The sequence below is a fragment of the Halyomorpha halys genome, unplaced genomic scaffold (assembly GCF_000696795.3).
Source record: "Halyomorpha halys isolate HHAL.00 unplaced genomic scaffold, Hhal_1.1 Scaffold98.1, whole genome shotgun sequence".
In the NCBI taxonomy this organism is placed as follows: Eukaryota; Metazoa; Arthropoda; class Insecta; order Hemiptera; family Pentatomidae; genus Halyomorpha; species Halyomorpha halys.
The window spans coordinates 394,431-415,806 of record NW_027107309.1 but is presented as its reverse complement, the minus strand read 5'-3'; the positions used below and the strand labels follow the sequence as shown (position 1 = coordinate 415,806).

The 21,376-nt window shown below is 29.2% G+C and overlaps 2 protein-coding genes across 3 annotated transcripts in view; one reads left to right on the top strand and one right to left on the bottom strand.

Annotated features, from left to right (window-relative positions):
• Nucleotides 1-2,066: 2,066 nt before the first annotated feature.
• LOC106677424 (uncharacterized) lies at nt 2,067-10,071 on the top strand. Of its 2 annotated transcripts, none has more exons than XM_067045585.1 (6): nt 2,067-2,198; nt 2,365-2,482; nt 5,119-6,682; nt 7,083-7,166; nt 8,040-8,118; nt 9,678-10,071. In XM_067045585.1, exons 2-6 carry the CDS (start codon nt 2,367-2,369, stop codon nt 9,821-9,823), a joined length of 1,989 nt encoding a protein of 662 aa, XP_066901686.1. In that variant the 5' UTR covers nt 2,067-2,198; nt 2,365-2,366; the 3' UTR covers nt 9,824-10,071. The 2 variants fall into 2 exon arrangements, with proteins under 2 accessions (XP_066901686.1, XP_014270835.1); XM_014415349.3 differs by having other exon boundaries at nt 2,072-2,198; nt 7,080-7,166; nt 9,678-10,069.
• Nucleotides 10,072-12,223: 2,152 nt separating this feature from the next.
• Nucleotides 12,224-21,376, bottom strand: part of LOC106677418 (neuronal synaptobrevin) — a 45,389-nt gene continuing 36,236 nt past the window's right edge. Inside the window, exons 5-6 of the mRNA XM_014415343.3 lie at nt 20,231-20,282; nt 12,224-12,852 (exon numbers count right to left, since the gene is read on the bottom strand). Of these exons, the coding sequence (XP_014270829.1) occupies nt 12,737-12,852; nt 20,231-20,282 (168 nt within the window). The 3' untranslated portion in view covers nt 12,224-12,736. The remainder of the gene's footprint in view (nt 12,853-20,230; nt 20,283-21,376) is intronic.

Sequence of the window (21,376 nt, the reverse complement as noted above, 5' to 3'; positions counted from 1 at the left end):
GCCCAGTTGGAACAATTAAAGTCAGCGGTGCAGCATTGGCTAATCGCAAAGGCGTAGTTTTCCATCTCGATAGCGCCCGTCCTCACGTGTCTTTGCAGACCCGGCAGAAATTATTGGAGTTTTGATGGGATGTGATCCCCCACCCTCCCTATTCACCAACAGCTTTTCACTTATTTCGGACCCTTCAAAACTCTCTTTTGGGAAACACTTTAATTCTCTCGAGGACTGCGAAACGCACATAGAGGAGTTCATTACGTAAAAATCTGAGAAGTTCTTGAAGAACGGAATTAAAAAATTACCAGAAATATGGCAACATGTAATAGACCAAAATATTTAATCAATATACAATTGATTAAAAATATTTACAAGAATTTAAAGTTTTTATTGTAATCACCAGTAAAAAACGCTACGAACTTATTTTACAACCCAATATATTTGATTTTACTTAATTTTTTTATTATGGCATGGTTATAACCTTCTTCACTCCTGAATGAAATTAATAAAAAGTTAAACTTGTGGACATACCATTGAAAACTTTTCAAACGAAAAATACTATGCCATAGTAATTCATTTTAGAAAAACTTTGAGGTAATAGAAATCTAGGTACGAGATAGCAAACTAGGAACAAAATAAATAATTGGTAAGGTGATCCGGCGTTAGTAGAATACTGTGGATACAATTTTAGTGGAAAACAGAAAAGCCATGTATACTCTAATTGTGCTTACGGTATAACTCCCCAACGAATAAAACGGAGTAAAACTTGTTAGAGGTTCACAAAGGGAATAGTAGAAGGCTCCAAATCTCATACAGGTTCTCAAATTGGAAGTGCTATCTTATAGTGAAAAAAAAATAGCCACTAATTTATGTTTTCTATTATTATCAATCAAGCAGATGTACAATGTACCCCAGTTTTGCGAGGCAGGTAGAAATGTTGACAAAATAAATAACATATTTTTTATGAAGAAAGCCTGCGAAATATCAATTTGGACATAAAAGGAAGAAGTTGAACTAACAAAATTTTAGGATGCCCTTACCTTGATTTATCTTACTAATATAACTGTAGGTATCTCAAAATCTCTTCGAAATTAAATTAGCTTAGCAAATTTAGGTATCCTGTTGGAAAACTGATGAAATATAAAAAGCTTTTTATAATTCTCAATTTCGCAACTCAAAATTTCATTCCCTGAGATACATCGTAGTGATCTGGAAGTTATTCATTATTGTTATTCATTATAGTCATATTACACTTTGGATGATATGACTACCAAATAAAGCAATAATTTTCTAAAAAATTGGTTGCTAACTAACAGGAAATCTACTATAGATTCCGAATGCAGTGAAAAAAAGTTGAGAAATGTTCAGTTACAGTGAAACAAACTTGAATTTTAATGAAAACAACGTGAACTTCTTGGAAAAACCCTTCAATAAATCATACTAGACAACAGATATAGATTGGAAGGTGAAGTTGTTGGCACAGAACTACATTTTTAGTAAACTATCCCACCATTATTCATTGTAATTTTCTCCTATACATCCTGTATTATATCCTAGGCCATGGATTTAAGATGCATATATTTTTATCTAATAGTATTTTCACTTTATTTTGGTTAAAATTGAAGTGTGTTGTGGTACGTCCTTTGCTACAATGTAGAGGTTCGCAGGGAATGTCGCTCTTAAATTAAGTGTCTGGTGGTATGGGGTTATGCATTGGCTTTAAGAAAACCACCTCTCAGAATCTTAAGTTTTTAATCATTTTAGAAACCATGAAAGCAATACATTAAATAAATTATTTTATTAATGCATGAACAAACCTAAAGCAAACATATTTGCTGTAACCAATGCAAATATAAACGATTAATCTCAGTTATACAAAATATAAAACGTATCAGAAGTTGGGGGTTTTCATTGGCCGCACCCTCCGATCAACTTCTGAAATTACATTTAAAATCAACTACATTCGTATCAAAACATAAAATAATTTTTAACCATCAAAATATGTTTTAATATACAATTTAAAACAGTACAGTACGTTTTTATTAGTGCTTATAATCGCATAAAACTTCAACACTATAACTAAAAAATATTACGTTTTCTAATTGTGTTGGCAGCATTACTGATAACCGGTAAAACGGTTATAGAGTGTTATTTGAATTTGTTTACTAGAAGGTGGAATTTTGGACTTTATCCCTTCAATTAGGGTACTTTACCTTAATAATTTTAATAATTGTTTTCTTTCTTTATTTTTTTATTGCGTAAACTTCTGTCTATTAACCAAGATTAGAAAAATCAGTTGACATTTAATTTGTGTAAGTAATATTGAATCTGAACTGTTGGTTATTATTAATTTTACCATTAATATTTTAGCCATGTCTGCTATTATTCCTGGGTGTGACAGTGATGAAGAAGTTTTCTGGGGTCCAGTTACTGCAAGAGAACTGGAAATTATTTGGCGTAGCAGGATGGCGAACAAAAAAGGAGAAAGGTTTTAATTTTAATATTATAGTAGTCAGTAATACAATCCTCAATGGTATTTCAGTCAAAAGTTATTTTTTAAAATTAATTTTGAGAGTTGTCATTCTTATTATATAATTCAATTTTTTTTTTGTTGATTAAAAATTCCTTATACAGTGAAGCCATTAAGTAATGTGATAGGTGTATCTGTAAATTGTGCTGTCTTGAGTTTCATTGCATTTCAATATAATTTTCTCTTGTCCTTACATGGTAAAAAGACTTAACTGAATATATGATGTTACTAGTTAAAAATACGAAGTGATCTATTAACATTTCAAAATTAGTACCGAACTGCCCCTAATATATGCAGCTATGATTCACAGACAATGTTATTAGCAATTTCCAGAACTTTTGTTTTGGAATTGTATGGATGATAGATATATATTTGTAAAATTTTAGAGTTCTAAAGATAGGGAATGCTTTCCCAAAATGTTAACTTTTATATTGTTGACATAACTATGAAATAAAATTTGAAGTTTAACTTGCACCTAGTTCTTAATGATATGTAACTTCCTTTAAAAAATGTTGGTACTAGTTCACAATAAAATAGTTCTCCGTAAAATAGCAATAGTTCTCTAATTTGGTGGGTATAGGTGTACTCATTTAAAAATAATGAGTACATTGTGACTATAATGTCAATTAAAATGTGGCATCATGAAGTATTTTGTATTTATGTGATTATTGGGCCCAACCTCAAATGAAAGGATTGCTTGTCGGTTTGTTTTTCTCTCGTGTGGCCAGAAATCGACTGATATGATCTAATTAAAGGAGTAATAATATTGCTGGGTTTAACCCACAACAACCAAACATTGAATATAATTGAGTACACCTTTAGGGGCCATGTTGGAGTTACACTTGTGAACGATTACCAAATTTTTAATAAACAAAATATAAATATTATTCAAATATGGATATTGGCTTTATCTATATGAATTAATGTTTTTAAAACTTAAAGAAAAATAAACAAATTATTGTTCTTACATAAATGAAAATACTAAGAGTGTTAGAGAAAGCTTCTCTGGAACATTAACTTTAGGAAGATACAGGAGAAAACAAAATGGAAGTTGAACTTGCTCATTAATCATTAATAAAATTCACTATTTAAAAATATGTTTATTTATTAATGTAATTTCAAACCAACATCTGTGAAACTTAGCTAAAGATATTCCAAAAAGTGTCCATTGGTAAATAGTTCATGGGAGTAGAGAAAACCTATGTCTTAGATATTTATTTTAAGTGAAAATAAAAAATAATCTTTTGTTTTTGCTATCAATAAAAGTCTTACAAAGCTGACTGATAAATATTGACGTTTTAATATCTGACTGCTTATAACTTACCTATTCTATTCAGACTGTGTTGCTTTTCTTTGAAGCAGTTCCCTGCTGAAGGGTAGAATGAAGGAATGAAAATCAGTTTGACAAACAGTTAATTATGACATGTAATGCCATATAGTAGTTGGTATAATACAGTCTAGGTGTACCTATTAAGACCGTAGTCTTTTGTTATATTTGTTGCTACTCTTTGAATTGTTATTTTATCTAACTAGCTGATTCTTGTGAAAAATTCATGCAAACTTTAGGTTTGCATCAAATTTTGATACATCAGGGGTTTATTACGTTAATTATATACATTCAGAGGCATTTATATACGTAAAGATTTAATACATTTTTGTGGTAACCTATTATTAGCAAAATAAAATCTACACTCTACCGTGAAGGCAAATTTACTTCTTTCAAGTTTGGAATTAATTATTAAGTTTTCTCTTAATACCAAATATTATTTAACAATAAATAAAATTTTTCGATTCCACATACTTGCCCTATCTAAAATATCTGTTCTTATATGTCCAGTTATGCGTTGGTACATAAGAGCTGAATTCTTGGTTGGTAGGTCACTCATAGAGAGTGAAATTTAGAAGTCAGATCTGTTTTAGAACTTTTTCACTCCACTGATGATCCTAACCACCAAGAGAACTAGAATAACTTAAAAGTTAAATAATGACATCTGATTAGTGTTTTATGGGAACAGAGGCACTTGAGAGGCTATTGCTAAAATGAAGGCATACCTAAGCAGTGGGTGACACTCAGTGCGTTATCTCGAAGTATATTTTGGTGTTGACATTGAAATTGGTTTAGGCCTACTTGTCACTTGAATATTTTATGGAATCATTTTTAAAGCTATACCTATAATGCTTACAGAAATACAATTATAAATATTTGATAGAAACATCTTGATACTCAAAATTGGCAGTATATTTTACTACATCAGGATTTTTCTATTAAATATGGTCATTGTATTTCTATACTATTATATACTCTAATTCGATTATTACATGCAGAGAGATTGAATATAATATTTATCATGACAAACAGTATTAACTTTGAAGAACTACATATTTACCAAAAATGTAATAGGTATGTGTATATAAGTACATATAATTTCATAATGTGGCATACAAATGTTTATAATACCATAATAACATTTATACTTATTATAATTAGCATTATAATTATAAATTAAATATATGAATTTAAATCTAGAGTTGACTCAAAAATAACCTTATTTTGTGATATATTAGAATTATGTGATGTTAAATTTTCTTTTTAGTGCCAATCCTGTTGAAAAGTTTATAAAAAAACCAGAAGGACTAATCCAATTTTCTGATCAAGATATGTGTAGTATGAGCAGCAATAATTCAGTCCAAGAAGTACCATCTTTGCAAGACTTGAGAAATTCTAGTGATACCCACAAAGTGTCGTTTGAAGGAAATGATAAAGAAGACCATACAGAAGATTCTGAACACGAGCCTGTTGGAAATGAATCTACTTTGCCTCTCCTTGAAGCCAGCATAGAAATTAACCAAGATCATGAAGAAATACAAAATTTTAACAATTCATCCAGTCATAACTCCAATAATGACATTTCAAATCAGGTACATGTGAAGTATGAACCTGAATCTTCAGCTCAATTAGATGATTCATTAGAAAATCCTGAGTTAAATAAAAATATTGGCTTAGTTCATTCTGAGGAAACAATTAATTCTGTGGTTGAAAATAGGAACGAAACGCCCCTGACAACTACAAAAGTGCATCTGTCTGATGATGTTTGTATGAGTAGCATTGATACATCCAAGGAATGTTGTGATCCCACTGGAGAGGAAATTGAAGCTTCTCATCTTCCATTGAAAAATAATAATATTAGTAGTTCAAATGATTGTGGTATCGAAGAATTATGCAAAATGAGTCATGATTCACTCAAGCCTTCACAAGTTGGCTCCATTGATGTAATGGACAGTGTGCAATCTGAATCTGTCATCTCCCAGTCTGAGAATGTTCAATCACTGGATTTAGCTTCGTCAGCAGATCAGTTAAAAACAAGTGGTCCTGAACCATCTGCAAATCTTGAGTCATTGAATCAATCAGTTGGTCAACAAGTAGGCTCTGTTGATGTATTGGGCAGTGTGCAACCTGAATCTGTCATTTCCCAGTCTGAGAATGTTCAATCAATGAATTTAGCTTCAACAGAAGTTCTGTTAGAGCCTAGTGGTCCAGAACCATCTACAAATCTTGAGCCATTGAACCATTCACCTGAGTCTTCTGATGAAAAATCTTTTGTTTCTGTTCACGCTGAAGAGGATGACTGCATTTCATCTTCAAACAGCCAGTATTCTTCAACGAACCAAGATTGTGCTGAAACACTTATTGTTAAAAACAAAGAAAATGAAGAACCACCCTCATGTGTGCAAAGTAGTCAAGATTGTGCAAGAAGTAAAATTCCAGTATTTGGTAGTATTAAATCTACTTTTTTAAAACCATCCAAGTTACAACCCACTTCTGGCACTTCCAATGAAAAGTGGTTGAATGATTTAAAACGGAAGAAAATTCCTAAGCCAAAGAAACCTGATTACATGGTAAGTCCAGCCAAGCTAGGAGGCATTCTTAAAAGTCGTAATCAACCTATACCAGTTGATAAACCAGCACTTGATATGAAAAGACCACCACTACCTAAAGTTGCAAGCTCAACACCAAAGCCTATACCTGGGAGTTCGAGGACTTTAGTGACTCCTAGGAAAAAACAGTTTGAATATGTTAAAAGTCCAATTTCTCAGTATATTAGGACAGGTACAGGTATACCAACTGCTAAAAGTCTTCCGGCTCTCCAATCACCGAATGTAAGTTGATAATTTATCTTACAATTTTATTGTTATATCATATGTTTATAGTGGTTTATAAGTTTTTTCTAAGTAAATTTGATTTTAATTTATATTTTATGTTCACCGAAAATTAGGTTAATTCTAAACATGAACATTAATAGTCTAATTAATGCTATTCTTTGACATTGCTTATTTAAACTTTGATAAATTCTAGTTTCTTTGTTGATATTTAATAGCTTTGTCTAGCAAGTAGACCATTCTTTTAGTGAACTATAATTGATAATTTTTACATGACAGTGATAATCTTTTGTCTGTTGTAGTGATTTTTCCAGTTATACTGTTCTGAAATTTAATTATTGACTTAAATATCTTATAAAATAATATTTAATTACATAAATATTATATTATTTTTCAGAAGATCCCTGTTCCAATAACTGTTAAACAGACTCCTGTTCAGAAACTGCCTCCTAAGTTCTATTCGAGTGCTGAAAAATTGGTCATAGTAAGTATTGTTTTAGGTTAGAAATTGTTAACCAAAGAATAAAATATGGTTTGAATTGAAATATATACCTGTGGTATTACTCTATGTTAAGTAAATAAAGTTTATAAAATGTTTTATGAATTTATTAATAATATATTCATTTTAAAGTGTAAAATGTATTACCGAGATTAATAAAAATCAAATTATCATTTCCAATTAAATTTTGATTTGATGTATTAAATAGTTTTATTTTGAAACTTTATATGGTATGAAGATCAAAGTTGTTTAGGCATTCTCATATCTTTGTTAAAAAAAAATTGTTAGATTTTTTTTAGATTTCTCAATGGTTGGCGTTGATTATTATTTCATGACATATTGATTATTATGAATGTCTTTTATGCACTCAAATATATTTTTTTTATTTTCTCCCTCTCATATTAATTGGAGGTGAATGGGCCCATCATTAAAATGATATGTTCCATTTTATTTAGTTTTACAGATTTTTTTGATATTAGAGTCGAAAAAAAAAGTTTTCAAGGTTGATCATTTATACAGCTCTAAAATTATCTGCTTATTCAGAATTGAACTTTAAATTAACTTCTCCCACCAAATTTAAGGAACTATCAATGTTTTTCAACTTTGTGTTTTGAACTATTGGCTATCGCCCCTTCTTACCTAGATTTTTCTGTTCTGACACTGTTAATTTGTAGGAAACATTTTACCTATTTAGATTCTGTTATAAAAAAAAAAAAACTGGTTATTTCAAAAATCTAGTTTCCTAACAAGCATTTAATTAAGTGGAATCAAGGTATGATTGTAACTATAATCATTATAAATGAATTTTAATGAAATTTCAAAATGATAAATATTTATAGATTATTAATATTATTCCAGAAACCTGGTTCTGCTTCCTCAGTTCTCAGACCAGCCGAAAATAGATCTTTTTTAACTCCTAAAATCTTCAAGCATCAAGGTATTATTCAGAGAAATTAATATTCTATTCTTATGTAATAAGGGAATTTAAAATTCTCACTAAATTTATATGAATACAATGTATGAAATGTATTTTAAATTAAAGCAGTGCCTGAGGAATTCTTTCTGTTAGTTCATGAATTAAACTAAAAAAGCAAATTGAGTCAATATGTAAGATTGTTAGTCATTTAAAAAATTGAAAATGGGTAGAACGTTTTAAAAAATCACTATTATTATTTATTTCATAGGATATCCAGTATGACTGGATATTGGCAATTACTACACATGATACAGAAAATCAATCAAAGACACTGTTAAAATTATTAACATCCATTTATTTTATTTCAGGGTTGGGCAAAAATTAGCTAGAATTGTCATGGATACAATATTTATTTATTTATAGTTCATTCATGAATAAGGGTTGTATCCATAACAATTTTAGCCGAATTTTATCCATAGCTAATTTTTGCCCATCTCTGTTTTATTTTATATTATTATTATTTTTTTTTTTGGATTGGTTCTACAGACCTTCTATGAGTAGATCTTTGGCGACTAGAACCAGCCATCTCCACGCCTGCCTGTCTTGGGCTACTGCTTTCCAGTTTGCTAAATACAGCTCTTCTATATCTTTGTTGATTCTGTCTATCCATCTGGATTTTTGCTTCCCACGTGGTCTCATGCCAACTATAGTTGCATTCATTGTTGTATAGAGGTGTCCTGATGGATTGCTTCGAACCACATGTCCTGCCCATCTTAACCTTCTTATCATGAGATATTGACTGACCAATCTCTAGAAGCAAATTCACTGTTAGTTCTTTTCTGAGTGTTAAGGCTCTTATCCCAGATCGCTCCTGTAATTGTATGTTGGACTTTGCTATCAAATCTCACGATTCTGCTTTCCTTTGTACCTGTTAGAGCCATTACCATTGATTTAAAAAATCTCAAAATTTTAGGTAATGTCTTCCTTCAACTATTCCACTTCTAAATAGTTTGATTAGTTACAAGTACCTGAGAGTCGACTGGATGTCCAGAATATTTCTGTATTTTGCATCCAAGTTATCCAAATATCTACTTATTACATTTTCAAGAAAAATATAAACAATGATATGTATATATAGTTGACCGTAAAAATTGATATATAAGAAGATGGTTAGGGTTGTACCATCTTCTTTTATATAAAAAAATAATATGCGTTACAAAGTTGTGTTATATAAATTCATTTACAATATTAGTTCAAATTACTTAAAATAGTTTAGTCTTTGTCATTCTAATATTGATTTTCAAACATGCTCATTATCATTCAGTTAACATAGCTGCATACTCACACTCAATCACGCCTGACACCTTTAGAGAAAGCATCTAAGTAGAAATTTGTTCTAGCAAAAACCAAGTATCCTTAAACTTAACTTGCCACCTTCACTTGCTAATCTGTTCTTTACTTTAGAAAACAACTTTTAAATCTATTTTTGCTTTTTATTCCACTTTCTAGTTAATTGAAAACAGGATGACTCAAGATTTTAATAAATTTTAAGGTCACAAAACATTTTGATTCATTTTTAGGTAGAGTTCCCGATTTAAAGAAGCCGGGCGATATCAATGTTGTAACACCCAGGGCTGTAAGAAAAACAAATTTAACTGAAACATCATTCGCTTGTCTCCCTGAATCCTCAAAAGGACTGGAAGTTTCAGTTTTAGAAGAACTATAATTAATATTTGATACTTTATTTACAAATTAATTTTACTATCTGTGACATATAAATGTAAATAATTGTTATTTATTATATTTTTAAAATAACTTTTAATGTTAATGATTGTTATAGGCTTGAAAATATTTAGTATCTAATACCAGTATTAAAACCCATTATTGTTATTTTACGTAAAACACTTGTATATAATTTTTAATTTATTAGATATTAATAAGAATAGATTACTAACTTAATTAGAATATATTATAATCTGGGAATGAGTTATCTTGTACCTTGTATTAAATAAATAAATATATGGCTGTTTTTTAATTGTCGATTAATAAATATTGAAATAGTTTTAAACCTTGAAGAAAGTGTGAATGGTGACTGTCTCTAGTTCCAGTGAATAATTTTATTAGTTGAAAATTCTAACTTCTCAAGACAACAATGTAAAATTTTTGTTGACATTGGCCATCACTTAACTCACGAGATTTCATATTACAATATTTCCCTAGTACTTCAGTTTCTGTTTTTACAATTTATACTTTTTTTTAATATTTTTACATTTTACTTCAGTTTCTGTTTTTACAATTTATACATAAAGTTAATTTATTAATTTTTGTTACATTTCATCCACTTGTTCATAGATAGAACCATTGGATTTAAACTAGTGGCCTGAAACTTCTCTTGGGTGGGGAGTTACTGTTTCTATGCTGGAGAGAAGGGTATTTTGAACATTCATTGAAATAAATCATTAATTATTGACTAATAGGCCTTCTATGCAACTTGTAAATCATGAGATATATACATACATTCTTCAAAATCAATTAAGCTTTTAAGAAGTAAATGATTTTTTCTGAAAAAGTTAAAGATCACATTCATGCCCACTCCTAATGGAGTTAGGAAGACTAACAGTGAGCTGCTTGCGGAGACTCATGATATGAAGGCAAAGAGGTTAAGATAGGCAGTAAATGTGGCTTGATGCAATCCATGAGGGTGCCTCTACACAAATATGAAAGGATGTCTAAATAGTTGGCAAGAAACCATGTGGGAAGCCAAAAACTAGGTGAATAGACAGAATCAACAAAGATGTGGAATAGCTGCGAAATAGAAACCAGTAGCCCAAGAATAGCAGGCATGAACTGAGCCATCTGTAGCTGAGAGAATTGAGGCATAGGTCTTAGCAAGCTGGAAACTGCAGTAGTGCGCGTCAGTTGGAATGCAGGCTAGAGGGTCAACTTTTATTTCTTTGGCGGTCCCACAAAATGAAAACGACCCCCCACCATGGTGTTGGAATATGGTTTTACTCTGTAGATAACCCCTTCCCATATGTCAGAAATGACCAGGAAGGAGGTCATAAAAGATAAGGTTATCAAAGGAACAAGGCTGGAGGAAGTATTTTCTGTAAGTAACCAAGTAAAGTATTATGAAAATAATGTTGATTAACAAATAAAAAACATCCTTTACTCCACTGAAACCATGATGTTAAAAAAAAGTTTGAAACATTATATGGTTATAAGAAAAGTCGCCTGAGAAAATATTGGTTTGGGTGAGTGAAAGAAGCCATGATGAATAAAAGATGAAGGTAGGAAAGACAGGAACACTGTTTGGGGAAAACCCATGAATCTGTGCAGTATGTTATGAATAAATAAAAATTATTTATTTGATCTCCAAACATAACCATAAATTAAAATTATGTTATTTTTTACATACCTGTATGGTTAGATAACTATTTCATTTTTGTGGAATGTCTATTGCCCTTTGGAATTCCTTTTATTTTCATTAGTTTGAATAACAATTGATTGCATTTCTTATATATATTTTTTTAAAAATAAAATATTCTTTAGGTGGAAAAACAAAATTAAACTCTTATATATTCATATTTATTACATACGTTTATACAATAAGAATAAATCTCAATCCTATAAATAACATACATTTTGAATGTAAACAACTAACAATTCATGTTTAACTTTAAATTATTTTCGTCAATTACATACTATTCCTTCTGTTAAGCTGTTTGAACAATTACACATTTTATAATACATTACAAGCAAAAATAAAACAATATGTTACAAATCCATTAGGCAAAATCTAAACGCTTAGTTTTTACAACTTCTGCATTAATTTTCTCGATTATTTTCTCTTCATCCTAATGTTATATCGTTTATAACATATGGTTATTTATGTATATATTTATTATTCATGTGTATTTGACGTGCTAAATATTTTATATTTTCTAAGGGGGAAAGATGGAGTTAAAGAGAATATGATTCACTAGGCATCTAGCGGTTTAGAAAACTAAATAATAATTTAATCGTTAATATAGGATTACTAAATTAAAAGCCTGATTTATATACAAATCAGTGACCAGAAAATTGGTGTTATCGGGTCATCGTAGCCTTTGTTATATGCCACACATAGGACGAGTTTTTTTTTTTTTTTTTTTCTGGATGATGGAAATCCAGATTCGAGGCATTAGGCTCAATTTTTTCAAAGATAAATATTTGTGTATAGTGAACATAAACGAGTATCTTTAACTGCCAGATTTATAGTGAATTAATAGAAGAAAGCTTTATAAAAAACAAAACAAACATAGCACTAATGTGCAAAGAAAAATTTTAATCTATCATACACAGAATATGCACTGTCTATCGGAAATACTTTCTATAAGTTCACTATCCACAAAATGTTCAAATCTTATCTAGAACGGTATAGAATTAAAAAAGGAAAACTATTGCACGGCAGCTTAATCACAATATTTTTTAAGTTGTAGTGATAGTGCATCATTATAATTTTAACTTGAATTAAGATCCCCGATATCGCCCTAGAGAATACACCCTCAAAAATTGAATGGTGTATTGCAAAAAAGAATTTCTGTAGAAAAAGAAACCTGTAAAGAAGGTAATGCAGGTTACGAACGGAGGCTGTGTTTTACTTAGGCTTGGTCCCTACGGCTGGTCCTTGCACGGGCTGTACCTGCTGGATCGGCTGCTGCTGGTAGATCACTGGCATCTGCTCCTGGTGCTTTTCTTCGGGCATGAACTTAGCTGCAACAAACAACCCACCTCTGGTCTTCCTAACTTCTCATCTCATCATAATCATTAATAGTGTTATCCTTTTCAATTCATAAGAGAGGATATGTTCAAATAATCATTAACTTTTATCAGCTTTTTACTCTCAATATTTTATATTATTCATTAAAAAAAAAATCTCTATATAATATTTGGAGATATATTTCTCATCCCGAAATAAACTTTTTCATAACAGTTTTGTTATATAGGTAAAAATGTTTATTCTAATACAATAAAAAAAAAAAAACTAATCGAATAATTTCTATAATTTATGTAGTAAAGTTTTCCTCAATATAGTCATTATATTTTTATTAGCAAACATTAATAGTTTCAGGGCTGTTAAGTTGTAATTATTGAAATTATTAAAATAAAAAACTAAATATATTTTTAAAGTCAACACAAAAATAACCCGTAATATGCCATTTTCAAATTTCTTGTTAACAGTATCTTTGTTATAGTATCTATTTCATATTCATTCATTCATATTTTATGAATTAGACCCTTATATAAAGAGGAGCCAAGTGCATAGTCTAGTGCTTATAGTATCTACTTGATAGTTTTTGGATGGCTATTGAATTCGAGATGTGGAAAAATAGGATAAAAAACCAACTATTGCAGTAAATTTGAAAATATGAGGACGAAGATCAAATACTTTACAAATACATTTAAAACTCTTAGCAAAATATGTTTTATAAAAAGTAAATAAATAGCCATATTAAACTCAAAAACTTCATACAATTTTATAAAAGGCAGCCTATGTCTTTAAGAAAATATAGTATTAAGCTGCATGTGAGGGCTTAGAATTGATAGATGTAAGCTCTAATATATAAAATTTATGCTTGGTAGACTAAGAAATTAAGGGAAGGGGCGGTTGGTGACTATCTGCTCAGAGCACTTGTTATTGGAAATCAGGCGATGTGAACAGGGTGCGGAAGTCAGTAAACATTATTATCTGATTCCTACAACTGGCAAAATGTAATATTTTCAAATTGAGGTTTTTTTAAAAAAAATTTATTTTGAACTATAAAATATTCTGAATTTCGTAGATTTAATAATAATTCTTTGTCTTTTAGCGATCTTATGGCTAATACCATGATTTTATCTTGTACTGATTTTCATTATTATTATTCATTGTATCATTGAGGATGTCTGAGAATTCATTTGACCTTTCGATCTGCAAAACAATTAGATCTGATTTTAAAATTTTTCAATTGAATTAATTAATATAAATGATTAAAATTGTGGACCTCTATACATAAAAAGGACATTCCTTCATATAATAAGCATTTAAATTATAGGCTTTTAAATTTAACCTGTTAAAATACATTATCGACCACGTCATCAAATAATGTGTGATACCATTTAACTGTCAAGTGATAAACTATTGAGTAGAAAAAATGAATAATTATTTTCTTAGAATGTATTGATTTGAACTGATAAGAAATATATCGTGAGTGAAATATTATAAACATTTGATTATCCTTTAAATAATAATAAATTATTGAGAGAAAAAAGTTGGCAAAAGGTAATAAATGTCCTTTTTTTTTCTTAAAAGTAATATGCTTCAAAATATAGCGACTAAGAGCTGAATAAAATATTAGTTACAGGTAAGTCTTATATTGATTCAATATTGAAACCTTTATGTGTGTTGTATGTATTTAAATGAGGTGCAATCTTGTCGGTTAATGTTAAGTTTGAAGTCGGAAAACGTAAGCCAAGTAAGGACTGTCATAGCTCCATCAACTAATGCTGGTGCTAATATTGTTACCATCCCAAAACCATTATTTCTGTTCGCGTGAAAGACCAGAATTAGTGAATGCCCTGATTCATCAAATTGTTTTGGCTAAAGACCTTTGCTACAATAAATTTATATGTATTAGCCAATCGGGATTAATTTGCATTCCATAACAATATTTTAGAGTAATCCTGATTAATATAATAAACTTCTATTTTCCTGAGCAAGCATTTACTGCATACGTAATCTATTTAAAGATATATTGATGTGAAATTTTTTAATTTATAAATTTATACAAATCATTGAGGGTCTGGGGTCAGCTACTGAGAGAGTGCTCAATTCTCAACCTTACTATACAAGTATTCTTGAGACAGTGGTAATAATTAGGAACATTATGCAACAGAAAAAAATGTATTAGTTCTAACCATTTTAGTTCCATTAGCGCATTAGGCCTGCTTATCGATTCCAGCTTCATACAATTTAGAGTTTTATTTTAACTGGTTTATGTTCTTTTAACATTTTTCAATTAAAATTAAATTATGCTGGTTGTAGAAAGCTTTTATTTCAAAATTCAACCAATCAATTGATCACATTCCATCAGCTGGAGTAAAAAAACCCAACAAAAACTTTATATGTAAATAGATTGAAAAAATTAATTTTAATTTTAATTTCAATGACAGGAAGTAGAATAAAATTTTGAAGGTTTTAAAATTCTTTATGCTTCTATCAATTTTATTACTTTATTGTCTGCTATTTGTTTATCCAGATAAATTTCAAAATATAGTCAAAGAAAGAAAAAAAAGTTGGTTATTAAAATAAATAAAAGATGAAAATGGTTTTAATTTTATTATAAATATTATTATTTTAAAATATTTAAAGAGGCATCTACTTTCAGGATTTGAGTCTTGGTTGTTTGATATAGAAGGCTCTTCCAACAAAGAATTCTACTTAAATTTGGCATTCACTAAATTCTGGTATTTTGTACGAAACAATTCTTAAATTTTTAGACAAAAGAAACAAAACACAAACTCAGATTAGTAACTTTACATGTATCAGAAATATTAATTAAAGTTAATATAAACCCAATTCCAACATCAACATTTTAAAATACAGTAGACTTAACATAAATAATTTATGACCAATGAGATTCTAACATGTGCAGATTATATCCCAATCACAAATATTTTTATTGTTTTGACTGAATCAATTAATAGCACTTTAATTCTGTTTTGTTGTAAAAAAATGAAAGATAAGTAACCAACTAAATGCGATCAAAAATATATTAAGAACAATCATTGCAAGCAGCAATCAAACCATTTGATAAAATTTTATCGACTAGTTGTGGTTTGCCTAATGATAGAGAAAGTTAGGTTTATATCATATATACCACAATTGCTATAATGCTATATAATTCTGGTGTATTACTCAAGTAATTTTCAATATTTAGATAAAGGGGTGGCTGTGTCAATCTATCTATATCCTTAAGTACAATCCTTGAGTCTCAACTTTTGAAGAATTGATTTTTATTATGACAATTTTTATGACATTGTCATAGTCTACTGTAAATAAAATGTATCAACTAATAAAAAAATGATATATTATAATCATCTTTTAGAAAACAGGATTAAAAAGGTTAAAACCCAGAATAATCTTAGTTTAATCTCCTTAAATTGTATAATGAAATATATTTTCATGTAATAATATATTTTTTTTAAATGTGATCGTAACATTTATACATGAAGGCATAATTGTTTAAAATAAAAGCTGTGCTTTCTATAGCAACTCAGATTTAGAAGGCATTAACATTGAGAAATATATTAAATCTAAATAAAAATCAATTCTGATTTAATTAAATGATTCCAATTTATTTGACATTTAATAATCAAAACTACACATTAATTATTGCAATCAATAAAACTATAGACCTAGTTTTATTCAGTATTGGCTTATAAAATAAAAAAAATTGGGATAGCATATTGACTTGTGGTACAGGCAAGTGTAAATCTTTTCTCTATGCTCATATAGCTTCATAACCATTTTCTTTGGAGTCAATTTGACAAAGTTATTCTGTCACTCACTTGTTAGTGTTCAAGGATATTGTCAGTCATAATTTAATAATCATGGCTGTTCATGATCAGGAGGTTCTGTTCTGTTCTGTTTAACGGCATAAAACCTCCCCAGTCATCAACGCCATAGCAGGATCAGGAGGTGCACAAGGATCTATATATGTTTATCTAAAGCATACTGTCCAAAGAATCAAAATTCCGGGAGCTATTTGAAATCATGGAAAATTATGTGATTCTCAATTATTGTACATGAAATAGGGTCATCATTCTTATCCCATTTGTGTGAATTGCCTCCAGTAAACCGATGGGTTCACGAAACCTAAGGGAGGACAAGCATGGCTTTCTCTCATAAATGGACTGTTACCCATTTAAATACTGAACCACATTCAACGCTACTTAAGCACAACAAACAGTAATATAAATGTTTGTTTTAGAAAAATGGATTTCTTTTTTATAATGGAAAAAACAGGTTTTACTTTTTATAAAACTTTCAAAATAATAAAACTAAAAAAATACTGGATCGTTATAAAATTTATTTCCCTTCATAACTGCTTACATTAATCTCTGATTAATTAATTGTAGGCAGAAGGCTAAAGTGAGGTAGGTAGAAGGTTATGTTGAGGTAGGTAAGAGGTTAAGGTGAGTTAGGTAGGAGGCTAAAGTGAGGTAGGTAGGAGGTTATGGTCAGGTAGGTAAGAGGTTAAGGTGAGTTAGGTAGGAGGCTATAGTAAGGCAGGTAGAAGGTTAGTGAGGTAGGTAGGTAGGAGAGTATAGTGAGCTAAGTAGGTAAGAGGTTATGGTGAGGTATTTAGGAGGTTATAGTGAAGTAGGTACTAAACTAAGGTGTAATGAGGTAGAGTAGAGAGACAGTAGACCAAAAGAGGGTATCTATATGGAGGTATAGGTTTTTTGGTATAGTTGTTTTTGCAGAAAAATAATCCACAACTTTGAAAAAAAAAGAAGCAATTTTTGACTGTAGCCATGCTCATACATAATCCCTGAAGTTTGGAGTGCAATGCCTTAACCAATGAATCTCTCCAGTCATAGAAGATATAAAGTTTTTGTTAAGAAATATAAATTTTCTTCTCAAATGTCAATCAATCAGGAAAATAATTAAAGCAACTTCGTATACGTGTAAGCAGTTTCAATAAAATAACTTTATTAGGTTAATTGGTCAAAATTTGCCAGGCTTTATAGGCCTGGTAGAAGTCTTTATGGCAACCATTTCTATATGGTATTAAAAAAAGAAAAAAACTGGGAATCCTAACAGTAAAATAATTTTGATTTCAAAAGAAAACAAGACCATTGACAAAATATTAAAGATAGATCACCAAAAAAATATTAGTTCAAATTAATCAAAATCAAAGTTCTTTAGTTATGATACCGGAATGGGGAAGCTAGTACTTATATAAACATTGGTTTTGTAATAAACTGGATATTATCTTCTATTTAATTTTTTTGTTATGCTTTTTAAAATAAAGTTACATAAAATATTAAATTATTTCTCTAAATGCATTCTTGTTCTGAGTTGCATGTATCATTATTTTGAAGCATAGTGAATGTGCTAATGGTGAAATAGGCAGAAGCACATCTATGTTTTAAGATTTGTTAAAAGAGGGAATTGAAAATTTACAAATACTTATATTGTCATTATTATAGTTTATTCAAAGAAGACATGGATATGATTACAATGACCCCTTGAGCTGATTTGATCAGCTTGTACATTCCTATATACATATCTATATATAAAGTAATTTTCTAGGCCTTTTTTTTTATTACTCTTTTAATAATAAGAACCCATAATAAAATTTAAATATAGCTTATAAATAAATTATAACTACATTAAGAGAAATATAACCAAGCAAAGGAGATGTTTTAGTACATTGCATTAAGGTTACAGATTTATATAATACAGGCTCTATAATATAATTTGTATTTAAACATAATTAGTTAACAAGCTTTCATTCCACAATACATAAATTTAAGCAAGAAAATAAGGAGAAAGAGAAAGAATAGAATTTTTTTTGTTTAAATATTAATAAAGATGAATAATAATGTTTTTAAAAATTCATTCTGTTTTGCTCAATCTATTTCTAATTACCCACTATGAATACCATTTTGCCATAACACTGTTATTGCTAAAATTATGTTGTAATCGAATAGTGCAATCATTCAAAAACCCAAAAACAAAATAGTTTAAAGAAAATTATGTACTCCTATTATTATTATAAATATTTAATTAAAATAAAAAGGATATGTTTAAATATGCTTGTTCCTAAAACAGAACTGTAGCAGTAATTATGGCTAATGCCTAATAATGTACGCCGTTCGCTGTTAATGTATGCTGCTGTTTAAAGCTTGTTATGAGTATATGAAGCGTTTCGCAAATGCAAAGTCTTTGCTAAGTTAGAGAATATAGATTTCATGCATTAGAGTAAGTTGAAATAATGTGCATGCGTAATAATGTATGCATGATATGATGTAACAAATGAATGAGCAGGTTACAGGTTCAATTGCTTATCTTCATGTAATAAAAAGAATAATCCTTTGCTCAAAAGCAAAGGAATAAAAATGTCTTTCAATTACAAATTTGGTCGGATGTGAAAAAATGTTGTGATATGATAGTTTAAGTACTTCAATTATTTTTCAATGTAATTTGTGTTTCGTAATCGAAAAGATTATGAATGTGAAGTGTGAGACGATATTTTTATAATAGAGTTAATAAAGTGTGTTGACGATATATATTTTTTAAAACATATCTAATAATTTTAGCAATATTTTTTATAAATATATTTATCTACAAAAAAATTAATCACAGTCTCAGCTGGCATATACAGTTTTGTAATGTAACACAATATTAATATTAATTATTTTATTTAAAAGTTTTAATTATTTTTTAAAATGATGCTTACACAAAATGTGAAAAACAATAACAAAGTTTATCTATCTTCTCTACGAAAACATTCACTATGTGATTGGTTATATACTGTAGCACATATTATTTTCTTGAAGATACATGACTATATAACTAAATAATATTGAGAAGGGCAATAATCCTTAAATATACATTATTACATCTTGAAATATATATGTCAGTTGTTACAACAAGAGAAACAAATACTAAATTTTAATCTTTTTAGTACATAAAGTAATATATACAACAGCCAGCTCTGTCAAAAAGGTGAGTTCGACCTCACAGTTTGGTCAACATACATTTTTTTTCTAATAAAATAATATGTACACGTATTCAAATACCATTGCATTTTAAAAATGGTTAACAAAGGAAATGAATCGCTGTCAGTAATAGATTATTTTAAAAGATAAATCTACTGCAATTTTGAAAAGACGAGTGTGGATGAAATGTAAATGAAAGTGATTAAAAGAAAATTAAAAATGGTCAACATGCAAATTAAAAAAAAATCAACACATAACACCAACTCCCCCCCATCTCAATTTAATAATGCAAGTGAGAATAAATAAAAATAAAGGAGAAACAAACAAACAAAAAAAAATATGCTTTTGTTCTTTGAGTCCATTCTTTAGTTCAACTTACCAACTATGATGGCCAATATTACCAAACCAATAACTCCCATTATAATCATCATCTGAAAAAAAAATATATATATATTCAATAAGTAATTGACCTAGAAATATAAATATAATACAAATACAAACTTTTGAAAATGATATATTTCAGAACACATTTCTTTTGCTGAAGCATTATTTAGTTTTTTCAAGTGATATGAAGCTCTTAAAATCACATGAATTTGGAGAATACATAAATTCGAGAGAGTTTTATTTTGTTTACTGCCACACCTAAATCTTGTTTCTTAGAAGTAGGAAAAAAGAAAATAGTGATGGATAGGTTTCTTATAGGTGATGTAGACTAACAAATTTGATAAGTGTTGATGCTTTTGAATGCTACAAGCTTGACATGCATAAAATTCAAGATTCAAAAAAGAATGTAATCTTATACAGCTTAAGATTTTTTGAGGAGGAAATTAAAAATCGTTTTACGGACATTTTACGGAGTTTAATCATAAACTTTCAATTGAATGAACACAGAAGGCTGTACAGTACTTGCAATACTTAATTTTATATATATGTATATATATGTATGTATAAGTAAAAAATAGACATAGTGCAGTGGCTCTACAGTACACACAATAACAGAGAAACTCAGATGGCTTATATTACATGGAAGACTATGTTTTTATGTGTTAGTATACAGAATGCTATTGGATAATCAAAAAGTACAACCTTAAAATATTTAAGATTATTGCTTAGCTGGGATACTAGTGGATCTGGTAGTGGAACACCTTCGCCTTAACAGGCCAGAACAGCAAAGCAAGTAGAGTGCCTTAAATAGACTAAGGAAGAAGAGTCCCCCTTACTTCTTTTACATTATCGGGTTATTTATTACCTGGTTCTATCCATTCATTAAGATAGAAGGAGTCCTCTTGCCAATCCTCTAATTATCTTATTTTATCTTCTTCTGTTTTGTTTTTTCCCCCATTCTCTATTACTTTAAAAAGATATAAGGATTATTTCGCTAATTATATATATATATATATACCAGGTCATTCAAAAAGTCCTGTCGTTTTTTTGGGGGAAATTATAAATAAATAAATATTTTCAAATAATCACCTTTATTCATCAAAATAGTTATGTTGAGGTAGGTAAGAGGTTAAGGTGAGTT

Excerpts from the sequence above, each read along its gene's own strand:
- LOC106677424 (XM_014415349.3), top strand. The coding sequence starts at position 2,367 with ATGTCTGCTATTATTCCTGGGTGTGACAGTGATGAAGAAGTTTTCTGG. Across the intron at positions 2,483-5,118 it reads GCGAACAAAAAAGGAGAAAG|TGCCAATCCTGTTGAAAAGT; the intron begins GTTTTAATTTTA and ends TTTTCTTTTTAG. Across the intron at positions 6,683-7,079 it reads CGGCTCTCCAATCACCGAAT|AAGATCCCTGTTCCAATAAC; the intron begins GTAAGTTGATAA and ends ATTATTTTTCAG.